General features: G+C 41.3%; 1 protein-coding gene across 1 annotated transcript in view; it reads right to left on the reverse strand.

Annotated features, from left to right (window-relative positions):
* Positions 1–5,173: 5,173 nt before the first annotated feature.
* HGD (homogentisate 1,2-dioxygenase) overlaps positions 5,174–13,202 on the reverse strand; it is a 39,910-nt gene continuing 31,881 nt past the window's right edge. The window contains exons 12-14 of the mRNA XM_039843127.1: positions 12,127–12,253; positions 8,095–8,276; positions 5,174–5,525 (exon numbers count right to left, since the gene is read on the reverse strand). Coding sequence (XP_039699061.1) covers positions 5,376–5,525; positions 8,095–8,276; positions 12,127–12,253 — 459 coding nt within the window. The 3' untranslated portion in view covers positions 5,174–5,375. The remainder of the gene's footprint in view (positions 5,526–8,094; positions 8,277–12,126; positions 12,254–13,202) is intronic.

Genomic DNA, 13,202 nt, shown 5'->3' on the forward strand with positions numbered 1-13,202 from the left:
GCTTAAAATTACAGTTTCCAAGAACCTGGTGATGAAGTTGAGGACTTCTATCAAAGTCATTTTAGATTCTGTCTTAACTGTCACCTTAATTGAGCTATTACTATGCATCGTTGAGATCTTAAATTGAGCCTCAATATGATTTTCTTATTTTAACACCAAAAAGATGACAAAAGGGAAACAGTACTTCTGAATTTTTCATGTTTTGGGCTTCTGTTACTTATTCCATTAGAAGCGTACATACCGTAATCTTCAGCTAACTGCTAGTTTATTTAGGAACAAAGACCTTGGCTTACTCGTTCATGTGTCTCATACAGTGGGTGGCACAATTGCCTCCCTGAGGCAGGAACTGATAAGTATTCACTGAGTGACAATGGCAATAATAAACAATAACAATGATAATAGCTAGTATTTGCCTATGCTCACTATGTGCCAAAAGCAGTGTGGGCGCCTTCAATGCCTGGTCTCATTTAACCCCTACCAAATCCCTATGAAGTGAGTCGTTTGTTTTTCTCAAATGAGGTAAGTGAGGCTTAGGGAGGTTAAGTTACTTGCTCAAACTCATTCAGCTATGAAAGCACAGTCTGGATTCTAGAGTCTGGATTTTCCTTAGTTACCATTCTTCCAAAAAAAATTAAATTCATGTATAATGGCTATTATATTAATAAATACATAATAATTATATTTAAAAACAAACATACCAAGATCAAAATATGCCTCCAAAAGAAAAAAAAAAACAAATCCATGCATAATAGCTACTTGTTTTTCAGTGCTTATTTATGTGACAGGGATTATTTTAAGCAATTTACCTATATTAACTCATTTTATAGTCACTAACACTATAAGGTAGGTGCTATCATTATCCACATTTCACAGCTGAGGAAACAGAGACCCAGAGAGGTTAAATAACTTGCTTAGGGTCACACAGCTGGCAAGGGATAGAGTCTAGATTTGAACCCAGGCAGTGTGGCTGTACACATGTGCACTACTCTTAATGATGCACTACACTGCCTCACAAAAAGGATAAACTTTGGACATACCTAAGATTTGTGATGCAATTCTATAAAGTTGATTATATCAAATTGAAGGCAGGTTGATCGCTAACTATAAGAAGTTTAAATGTCAGCTCTCAAGCTTTTTTAATTTTTATTTTCATTTTAACCGGTAGGACAAAATTTCCTTTAAACCCAGAAGTGATAACTCTATCATCACTGGAAAATCACAATGCAGAAACTGCACATTAACTTGTAACTTCGAGACAGTTTACACCTAGGCCTTAAGTTTCACAACTTTCCCTTCCTCCTCCTCACACTCTCTGTGCCCCATGGGGCACCTTTACAGAGCTGGTGCTTTCTGGTGGGAGGCAGTATCCCTCCCCATCACTGCCACGTAGCCTGCTTTTCCTGCTGGGTCCTCCCTCGTTATATACCCCATCCCATCCCATTCTAGGTCTGGGAATATTGGGTGCTTTAGGGATTTTTTTCACCTAGACTCTAGGAAACCCTGATTTGGACCAAGATCTGAAGTTAGAAACAGAAGTTGTTTTGAATGCTAATTTTAAGGTAGTTTCTAAAACAGCATTTCTCAGCCTTACCTGTGCATTGGGATCACCTGAGGAGTTTCCAAAAAATTCTCATTTGGGTTCCATTCCCAATGTTTCTAATTTAGTTGATCTGAGGTATACCCTGGGCACTTGGAGTTTTAGAAGCTTCCTGGAGATCCAATGTACAGCTTAAGTTGAGAACCACGGTGTCAAGAGCAGCGTTTCTTAACTTTGGCACTATCGACATTCAGCACCGAATAATTCTTTATTAGAGAGACTGCCCTATGCATTGTAGAATGTTAACCTGCATCCCTAGCCTTTACCTACTAGATGCCAGTAGTACACTTCCCAGTTGTGACAACAAAAATGTCTCTAGACTTTGCCAGGGGGGTGGGTACAAAATTGTCCCTATTGAGAACCATTGATCTAGAGCCATAGCTAAGTAGCCTGGGCTGTGAGAGAAATCTCTTAAAAATAAAAACAGAGAAAGGTGGCTTCTACTGCACCCTGGAAAATATAGAAGATGCCGAAGGGGATCTGGCAGAAAACCCTCCAGTCATCGGAGGAAACCTAATCAGGATGCTTTTTATTTTTTGAATTTTTTTTTTTAATTTTTTTTTTTTTTATTTCTAAGCAATGAGATGATATATTTGTTGGGGAGCCTGGTAGAGGAAGGTACAATAAGTCTTCACTTAATGTTACCAATAGGTTCTGTGACTTGAAGCAAAATGACATGCAATGAAATCAATTTTATTATAGGCTAATTTATATAAACAAGAGTTAAGTTTCTATGGCATCTCATTAACGTTATAACAAAATGACCTTGAATGGAGTGGTGATATTCAAGGATAGGGAATTAAGGAAATAGTACAGATCTTTCTAGCTGATCTGAGGCACTACGCAAGGAAACGAAATCTTTTTAAAAAAAATTATCGTGAATAGTCTGGCTTGGGGAAAATATTATTTCCAGCTGACGATTTGCTGCCCACAGTTGGGGGGATAATGTCCAAGGGCTTAGATGCCAAATAGATGTAAACTCAGAATGTTGCTTTAGCTCTAGGCAGGCTTTGCCACAAAACCGATGACAGAATGAACTGAAATAGGTGAGAGTCTAGGTATATGTCTAAGATTAGGATTAGAATGAGCTCATTATGGAAAGGCTGAAATTTAGGATTAGAATATTTTAGTGGTTATCTTAGTTTGGGGTATTTGGGAGAAGAGCCCAGGAAGCACCACAGGAGCATGGGGAGGTGAGAGGGAAGGAAGCTAACGGGCGCGTTATCAGAATTGCCACCATGGCAGGGAGCCAGGGCCAGACACTAGTCTCAGAGGTATGGGTGAGAGAGCTGGCATTTCTACCCACTAATTCCCATTTTTCATTGGTTTAAGGCTGCATTTAGGGCTGTTCAATCCTCAGCACTTTTGCTGGGTTCTGGTTTGGGTCTCAGGCAGAGTTGCCAGTGTGGTGCTGGCAATTGGAAGGATTTAGTTGGCATTGGATGGTGATTGCTGATGGGATATAGGTCGGCCACTGGCAACTTCTGATACTGTGGTTAATTTTAAAATTTATTTGAAGATTAACAATGTTTAATTTTTAATAAAGACTTCTTTATACTAAGGAACATTAGGAAGATGCACCAACCGCTGTCATGCACAAAGATACCTTCACCTTACTGTTTGAGACCATGAAATACTATTGTCAGAAACCCAGCAGTCACCCCAGCCTTGTCCTTAGCTCTTCTTGCCCTCACACCTTACATCTAGTCCACTAACAAGTTCTTTCAGGTCTACTCCAAAAAATATGGGAATTTATCTGCTTCCGCCCTTGCTGCTGCCTCATTAATCCAAGGCAATGTTGTCTTTTGCCTGGACTATTGCAGTGGTTTCCTCCTGGGCTCCCACATCCACTCTTCTTTCAGTTTCTCGAATCCACAGGCTTTTTCTTGGAATGCTCCTCCTCCCCACCCTACCCCAGCCCAACCCTACTCCTCCAATGACTTGCTCCTTCCTATCGTTTACTTCTTCATTGAAGATGTTCCTCTCTAAAGAAAGATCTCCCCATCCCACTTGTTAGTCCCAACTCAGTTCCTGTTTGTTTTCTTATTTTTCACAATTTGTGATTATTTTCTTTATTCATTTCATCTGTCTCCCTCTCTAGAATGTAAGCTCTGTAAGGACCATGTCTAAATCCTTGACCATCTTAAACCCTCATAGGGTTGCATAGATTTAGCAAATAAAAAATAGGCTTTCCAGTTAAATTTCAGATAAACCCTGAATAAATTTGTAGTAAAGTATGTTCAAAGGACATATCCAATTATTCATGGCTTATCTGAAATTCAAATTTAACTGAGCATCTTATATTTCATCTGGCAACCCTCGATCCCAGGCCCTGACACATGCTGACTCTTGCAACATACTGTTAAATAAAAATCTGGTAGCGGCATATCAAAATTGCTACTATGGCAACAAAGTGGGGGAAATGTGCTAAAACTACAGAGCTAAAGTAGCGACAAATACCATTTCCCGTTCCTTTCTATTCTGATGTGCCTGTCTTCTCACTCTGTGAGAACCTAATCAACTCACCCCAAAGTCCTGGGCTGCCCAGTATTCTGGGAGAGATGCCAGCCATGGGAAGGGAGCTGTCAGGAGCCGCTTTCCTACACAGCACCGCCTCTGTTTTGTTGTGGTCTGAGCACAGGGGCCCTTGATCTTCTTTGGCCCTGACCTCCCGAGATTGTGAGCTTGAGAAAGGAAAAAATGACTTTGTTTTTTTCTTTATTTTTGTTTGTTTGTTTGTTTGTTTACTTATTTATTTATTTTTAGGTGAGGCAACCCTTGGTCAACCTCACAGATTGCAAGGACCTTGTCAGCTTACAATCCCTTAATTTTTAATTTTTTTTTTTTTTTATGGCTATAGCACCTAGTCTTCCTAGGTAGTCTCCCATCCAAGTACTAACCAAGCCTAACCCTGCTAAGCTTCCGAGATCAGACGGGATCGTCCGAGATCAGATGGGATCGGGCTTGTTCAGGATAGACGACTTTGTCCTTTGCAATCATTCATATCCAGAGTCTTGCTCTGTAGCTGGCACATAGTAGGGACTCAGTGCAAGGTTACCAAATGAACTGATAAACGAATGAATAATAGGGTGACTGACTGTCCTGCTTAGACTAGGACTGAGGAGTTTCCTGGAATGTAGGGCTTTCTGTGTGAAAATCAGGGCAGTTGGTACTCTCAGTGAATGATGTTCATTTTTGGTGACTGGACTTCTTGCCTGTTATCACTATACTGGCTGATACATGACTACCAAGATTAGATAGCCTGGTGCCCTGGCTGTTTAAGGACGACTCTAGATATTCGGAGCTCTGCTGACCCCCTTTGCTTCCCTATGCCTGAACTGACTTCTAGGGCCTTGACCTTGGCTTCAATCTGAGCTCATGGTCGTTATGTTGGCCTGTCCTTCCTTGTGGCTTGGGCTTGTGATCTCTGGTAGATGCTCTAGACTGATGCTTCTAGAATAAAGGCACTCAGGCTAAGCACATGCAAAGGGGTCCTGGTCTTGGTACAATCTCGTGGATCCCAAGTCCTGGCCACTACAGGTCTGCCCCAATCAAGTGCTGATTATGACCAATTACCACTTTCACACAACACCAGCAAGTATTTATTGAGTAATTAAGCTGACAGCCACAGAATCCTCCAAAGAAATTTCTATAAATGTTTGAATCACTTGACTGTAAAAACGTGAGTTCTCATTTTAATTAGCCCCCTCCCACAATAAGTGTTTAGAATGAGATTTTGCACACAACCATTCTCAACTGTGGTAGTAATGCTCCAGTCTCAATTAAGTCCTGCTGGGTTCCTGGAATTGGAGGTGAAGTGGCTCTTGAGAGGCATCCAGCACTTGTAGTAGTTCTCATCCAAACAATTAGAGGTTTTGAGCCCCCATTTGGTGACAGCCATACTTAGAGAAGACTCAAACATAAATGCCTGTAGGAAATGACAAGAAAGAAGTGGTGAGGTGGATAACAAAACACATTTGATTAGATGTCAGGAGAGACAATGCGGGTAGGCAGAATCTTGGAATAATAGGTTGTATGTGCCAGCATGGTGAGAAGAGCAGGCTCAGGTCCTGGGTTCTGGCTCTGGCCCCACCACTTATTAAGCAGGTGATACCTTGATACCTCTTAACTTCTCAGAGCATCAAGTTTCATTCTGGACAATGGAATTTGGCACATAAATCTCACATTGTCCTTGTAGCATTATGGAATTAAATTTGCTAGACCCAAGGGCAGAGCTGGGAGAATCCTAGTAATATTCATCTCCTCAGGGGCCATTAATTACTGTGGTTATGTCTTTGTGAAGGAGGCCACACTCCTCATTTTGCAGAGGTGGAAACTAAGGCTCAGAGCTGGGAAATAACTTATCTAAAGTGATGGCAGCAAGAAGTGGCAGAGCTGGGATTTGAGCCTTTTTTTCCCTAGTACTTTGACCAGGAGATGGGCCTAGGAAAAGGAAAAGGCAGAAAAGAGAGTGTGAGGAGGAAAAGGAGAGAATTAGGAAGTAGGAAGCTCTATCCTAGAAAGGTGTGAATGGTGGACATTCCACTGTGATCAGGTTTTTGTCAGCAATGGAAAGAATATGCAAGTGCTCTGTGCATGGTAGACATTCCAGCTTCACTTATTGCTGATTTTTTTTTTACCCACTGTGGCTTTTTAAAAAATAAAATTAAAACAAAAAACAAAATAAAACCCTACAATCCTTATGTGCTCACATTTTCGGAAATTTTAAAAATATAGATGGATAAAAGGAAAACAAATATTCTCTTGCGCCACAATCCACGGAAGTCACATTAATGTTTTGGTGTCTAATATACATTAAATTCTTTTTACCTAAACTGGAGATGACTGTCCCTGCTTGACTTCCCATGACAGGCTTGATGTGAGGACCAGATGTGATCATGTGGAAGTGCATGCTATAAAGCAGTATTCAGATTTAAGGTTGTTATCATGGCCATTGTTATTGTCTCTTTACTGACTGATTCTTAGGAGACTTGCTGTCTGACTAGAGTAACAAAACTCATCCAAACTGAGCTATGAAGACAGTATTGTATAAAGTTAATTTATTCCAAACTAGAATAAGGATAAGGCATATAGATGGGCCAGCATCCAAATTATATAATGGGAAACGGTGAGGGAGACCAAAGTTAGGTCTAGGTAAAGTGTTGGACCCTCCCTCACCAGGTCATCTGGGCTCCTTGGCTACCCAGGGCCGCCCACTCCTGAACCCCCACATAGGAGAGTTCTTTGTCACTAGTGCTCAGGCCCTAGACATTACTCAAAGTCTTGCTCCTCAGAAAAACAGCTCTGTCCTGTGCCTCACTCATACAGAACCATGTTCCCTGGTAACACCGACAGTGCTATTAAATGGCAACTCTGGAGTGGCCTGTGGACTTCCAGGAGGTTTCAGAGGCAATAGCTTAACTGAGATTCTCAAACCATGTCTCATAGAAATGTAGGGGTCTACGGAACCTCTGCAGAAACCCTTGCAAGGGGTGATAGAGCTGAGGTCAAGCATGGGACTCTTCTCACCCTCTCCCTACAGACCAACTCCACCAACTCTGGCCCCAGGGTTGGACTGAAGGCAAACTGCATTGGACAGAAGGACAGAAAATGCTTAGGTTGTTTGCAATCTGGGCATGGAGTCAGGCAGGTCTGTGCTATAGATTTTAAAGTCAGTTAACATCAAAGACATTTATTTAAAACTGTAAAGCAAATTTGCATATGATTTAGCAATTACTCCTTGTGGTCCATAAACTCTACCTCCAAGAATGCAAAAGTAAAATAAAATCGAGTGCTGCAGCCGTCTGCAATTGTGCTCAGCCTCAGTGTTTACAGTCCGACACAGGAGGAATACAAAACAGGTTTTAAATCCCATCAGTTTCATCCCATGCCAAAGGAAAGCAAAAGAAAATGAGAAAACTGCAGGGAACTGCTGCTCATAGCCCTGAATATAGTGATACAAAGTCTTCTTGACTCTCCTTGAGTCAAGAAACCAGCTGAAGGTGACATCATGCATTCTCTGCTATTATGGCCCCAGAGGCAGGAGTTGACTCTGAGACAATGCACAAATACACAGGACTGCTTGCAGATAAGGGAAGATCCTTCCTATAGTATTAATAATACCATCCTATGTTTGAACAGTGTTAGATAGTCTGTAAGGTTAAATCAGAGCCACCTGCTGGGTTAGGTACCAAACCCACTCTACAGATGGAGAAAATGAAGCAGAGAAGTTAAGTGACTTGTTCAAGGTCACACAGGAACTAAGGGCTACGATTTGAACCCAGGCCTGACTCCAGGTCTGAAGCTTTCTCTACCCCTAGCACATCAGAAATCTAGGAAAAACACAGGGTGTGTGCCTGAACACATGGGAACATATACACAGACACGCACTCTCCTCTCCTGACTCTTTCTCTGTGACTTTAATAAATAAAAAACAGCCACGTCTCTCAACAAGATTGGAGAGCCCAGAGGCCGCCAGAACCTGGCATTTAACTTACCATGGTGCCATCGGCAGTCCTCTCAGGTGCCAGCTTGGCTTTGCTGGCCTTCTCAAAGCAGTCAGCGTCAGGCCCGTGGGGAGTCATTGCACTGTGCAGGCTGCCTCCTCCTGGCAGGAACCCACTTTGCTTTGCCTCATAGTGACCTTCGATGAGTCCCATAAATTCACTCATGCAGTTCCCTGGGAAGGTCGAAGTGGTATTGTTTCTATTACCCAAGGTAAGACCCGTAAACGCTAAGACCATTTGAACATTATTTCCACAGAATGACAAGAAGACAGGAGAATCTGATACATTTTATAAGATTAATAAAGAATACAGATCAACAGAAGAATAATTACAAAACTTTCATTAGTGTAGAATTCTTGGTAGGCAAAACTCTATTCTATGGCCATGTAGATTATCAGAGGTCTTGTGTTCCACTGCCTGAAAGAAATTAATCTAGATTTAAAGAAAATTAAGGCCCGGACAAAAATTTTCATGATGATTAAAATACAAATTGTAATAAAGAATGAATGGATGCCATCATTTAGGCTTACGATCCTCATATCAAAATTATCTTTATGTGTGATTTTGAACCCCTTCTCAACCAGCCCCACAGTAGTATATGTGTCACCATATTTCTGGTTCTTCATATAGAAAACTGAAGTGAGGTGTGTACGTGTGTGTGTCTCTCTGTGTGTGTGTGTGTGTGTGTGTGTGTGTGTGTGTGTGTGGTGTGTGTTGATGGAAGGGTGATGTAATGGAAAGAAACCTGGACTTGGAGCCCATTATCAAATGATAATCTGTGTGAAAGGATCCTAGTATTTGTAAAACCCAGTTTATAAATGCTATATTCTAACAAATATTATCTTCTATATCTGAATCTGATATCATCTTATTCTTCCATTCTTCAAAATACCTCTTAGATGCATTCTTTTTTTATTTCCATTGACATTATCTTCATAGAATTCCAAAATTTTAAAATTGGAAGAGATCTCTACTTCTACTCAATAGAGAAGAATTTTCTATATCATTTCTGACAGATAATCTCCTGGGCTCTGTCTGCATGCCTCCTGTGAATGGAAGCTCTCTACTCAACAAACCTCGGGGTATTAAAAAGTTCTCTCGGATTAAGGAAATTTGCCTTCATATATGTTAAATATATTGGTGCTAGTTGTGCCTTCTGGGGTTACGCAAAATTTGACAAAAATCACCATGTTCTCATTCTTTAAATCTTGTGTTTCTTTTGAAATAAAGCTTTTTATTGGAATAGCAACACATTTAAAGCAAGAATTAAATATAACACCTGAGTAAATTTAAGTGCCTTTTAATTCATCTACCCATCCATCTGTCCATTTCCCACCCATCCATCTGCCTATTCATTCATCTAATATATATAATTGGACACTGCGCTAACTACTGTGATAGAGATGAATAAGAAATAGCCTATCTGAAGTTACTCATAGTCTGTCCCAAGAGAATGCTAAGACTGCAAATCATGAACAGAGGAGAGAGATATGGCAGTGGCAACCCTTGCAAGGCCAAACATATGACGTTATGAATGCCCCACCCCTCTTCCTTACGTGTGAAATACAACCAATTGCCAAAATACTTCTGTAATTGACTAGGCAGCCATAACCACCTTGTCCAGAAAGCAAAATGCTGCTGCAGGTCCCTAAAGACCCATAGCTCTATGTGCTTCTCCATGAAGCAGGATAGAGGAAAAGAAGTGACTGTAAGCATAAAGTATCTCTATTTTAAAAGCAGTTCTGCTTATGATTTAAATATGCTGTCACACATATCACTCCAGTATGCATCATCAGGGTCACCTTCATGGACTAATTTTAAGAGAGCAAGACAGAATTCAGCTTCGATATGAATATGAATTTATGTAGCAGAGAGTTTGGTGATGACTTTTCTATATCATTTTCTATATTTCAAAGGACAGTGGGAGGGGAGATCTTGCCTTTCTGATTAATGTTGAATCCAGTTGACTAAGGCACATTAAGATGACTGGAGGCAATATTTCTATATAAATAATCCTCTACTTCTATAAAGTCACATCAAGGTAGCAAAATTTTTGATTATTGCTAAAGCAATATTTTAAATATCTCTGGTAAAAAATAATTTCTGACTTGGGGTTCTGTGGTTTTCCTAACTAACTTGAGGCAACCATACCTTTCTTGAGATCTATCTATCCTGGGCCAAATTTACTTGAGAGTCTTTTAAAAAATTATTAGTAGCACATCACAAGGCCATTTGTTTCAGGCAATCTGAACTACAAACCAAAGTCAAGGCATGGGTTGAGAGCTGTGGCCCAGTAGCAGACTTGTCCAAGTCTGATTGCTCTGTTATCCCTCTCCCTGGGTGGGGAGACAGCCCCAGGCCAGTGTCCCTCAACAAGTGCTCTGTACACCTCCTGCATCAGAATTTCATGACTTGCTAGTTTAAAATGCAGATTCTGAGGTTCCACCTCAGAACCAACTAATTAAGTTGGGAGTGGGTCCTGGTAATAAACATTGAAAAATGGGCATTCTAAGTGATTTTATGACCCTTAACGTTCTCAAACCTCCATACAAGAACTGTACAAAATAGTGAATTATCAAAGACTAGCATGTGAGATCCAGGCTCTAAGCCAGAGCCATTCTCTCTCTCTTCTCAGCAGGTCCTCTAAGGGGACCAACTGCCAGGAGGAAACAGGGCCTATGATGGGCTTGACACTCTTCAGAAAGGACATAGTTTGTTACAACTTTATTCACAAAGCATCTTATATCTTTGTAGTGGTAACTAATGGTATCCTTCTCTCAATCATAGTGGTGCCACCTAAAAAAGGTGCTGGGATTTGGCCATGAAGTGGCCCATTCCGATGGCCTCTACACATGTCTGAGCTGCCCACCCAGTGCACCATTCTACCCTGTTGAACCCTGGTTCCTGGGAGCTGATCTGTATAGAGAGGAGCTTCATATGAACAGAAGGCCCTGAGGTTAATTAAGGAGAGGGGTTTGTTTTTTTAGAATGTTCCTGTTCAGAGTATTTCTAGAACGCTATGTACAAAAATGCACAGTTTAGAAAGTGGAATCATATACTGACCTTTAGGTTGGATTTACAGCTACTACTGAACAATTAAAAATGCCAGCCTCATTAAGTGTAGACATGAACTGCCTTATTCTTGGTGATTCATTCATGTATTAAATAAATATTTATTAGAAGCATATTAAGTATGAGGCACTGTGCTAGGCACATCAGTTGTCATGAGAGTCTGCTCTGGCATCTGATTGGCTTCAGATAAATCCTGAATCCACCACTTAATTAGCTGTGAGGCCTTGAGCAAGTTACTTAGTCCTTCTTGTGTCAGTTTCATCTTCTGAAAAAAAAAGGGCAGGGGATAATGATATGACCTATCTCTGACAACTGTTATGAGGATTAAATGAGCTGATGCTTTTAAAAAACTTATAACAGAGGCATGGAAAATGATCAATAACTGTTAGCTGTTAGTAATAATAATATTAATAAAATAAAAAAGTAGATCTGGTTAAGTTCTGTTCCAGGCAAAAAATGCTCTGCAGAAACTGCTTTCAGAATAGGATCCATTCCTCAGCGTGGACTACAGTCTGCTCTACCCTGCCAAAATTATTGGAGAAGGCACATTTTACTGGCCCTTGAACTAGACTTAGGTAATGAGCTTTCCCCAAACAACAAACTAACCAACAGCAGCCCACTGTTCCTCTTCTCTCAAAAGAAGCATCTGAAATGTGAAGAAACTTCTTGCTTCACGCTTTACCAGCCTTTCTGCCTCTCTTCTGGGTCAGAGGAACTGGGCTGCAGGCATTATGCAGTGTTTCCTTCTCAGAGTCAACGCGTCCCTGCCACCCCATCTAAGTTATGGTATTTAAGCAGCTATAGGTCTAGGACCAGGCCTCGGACACAGGATCCCGAACTCGAGCCAGGGCAGGGCATCCAGAAACACCTTTGGCAGTATTCCCAACAGGCGACGCTCGTCGCTTTTCTGTCTCTGGTTTCCAGTTGTGGCTTGGCAAAAGAGAGACTTACTGTGGTAATAAGGAGGCCTGAAGGTCTTATCAGCAACCCCCCATCGAGGTGGGAAGATGACAAAATCAGCGATGGCCACTCCGGGGCGTAGAGACTTGGCAGTCAGAACTGTGAAAATGGATGGGTCCTGAGAAAGCACAAGGAGAGGCTGAACATACGAGGAAAGGGAGATGGCTGGAAAATAACACGCATGTCACCCACACATGAAAGGGTTTTGGAGTGACACTCTAATTTCTGATCAAATCACACAGGCCAGGCTAAGAAGCCTGGGCTTGTTGTTGGGGTATAATAATCATTCATCTGACTTTCCCCTCTTGCTGTGCTTGAAGTAACAGCAGCTAAGAAGATTCTGAGCTGCTTTTTCACCCTGCTGAACCCCTTTTCACAAAGTACTACCCTATGGGTCTGAGAATCTGTGGCACCTGCCTCCCAACCTCAGGTCATGGTGACCAGAGCTGGGGTGTGCGGCAGGGAGCTCTTGGCAGAAGGGATGCTTGGAGTAAGGTGGAAATAGAAATAAAATAATATCCACGCTTTGGCATAAATATAGGATCTGCTTCTTTTTTTTGGTTGGGGGGTGGTGAATCACAGAGCCTCTAGCTGGTATTCTCATTGCTTTCTTACCCTTGTTTGACTCTTAGGTTTAAAACACACCATGTACATCGCTAGTTTGGGTGGTGGTAGTGTAGAGGGGAATAGGTTGGGGTGTGATTCTGATTTTAAAAGAATTTTACAATCCTTCGGTGGAAAGATTGAGATTAGACTTAATTGAAATCAATGATCATGTTTGCTTTCGGATGCTATGCTATGGTCAAGATTCAAAGATGATTGAGATCTATTTCTTGCCCCTTTAACATTATTGGTGGAGGGGCGGGGTAGGTGGACTGAAGGAGTAATAAGACAGGTGCATGAACAACTAATCACAGCAAGGTGCCAAGGGCAATCTAGCTTTATAAATAGAGATCCAAGGGAGCACAGAAGAAGGGTGCCTATATTAACCTGAGAGGATCAGGAAGGCTTCAAAGAGGGGGTGACATCTGAACTAGGTACTGAAGAATGAAATGAGAAAGAAAAAG

Source organism: Pteropus medius, unplaced genomic scaffold (genome assembly GCF_902729225.1).
Source record: "Pteropus medius unplaced genomic scaffold, Ma_sr-lr_union100, whole genome shotgun sequence".
In the NCBI taxonomy this organism is placed as follows: Eukaryota; Metazoa; Chordata; class Mammalia; order Chiroptera; family Pteropodidae; genus Pteropus; species Pteropus medius.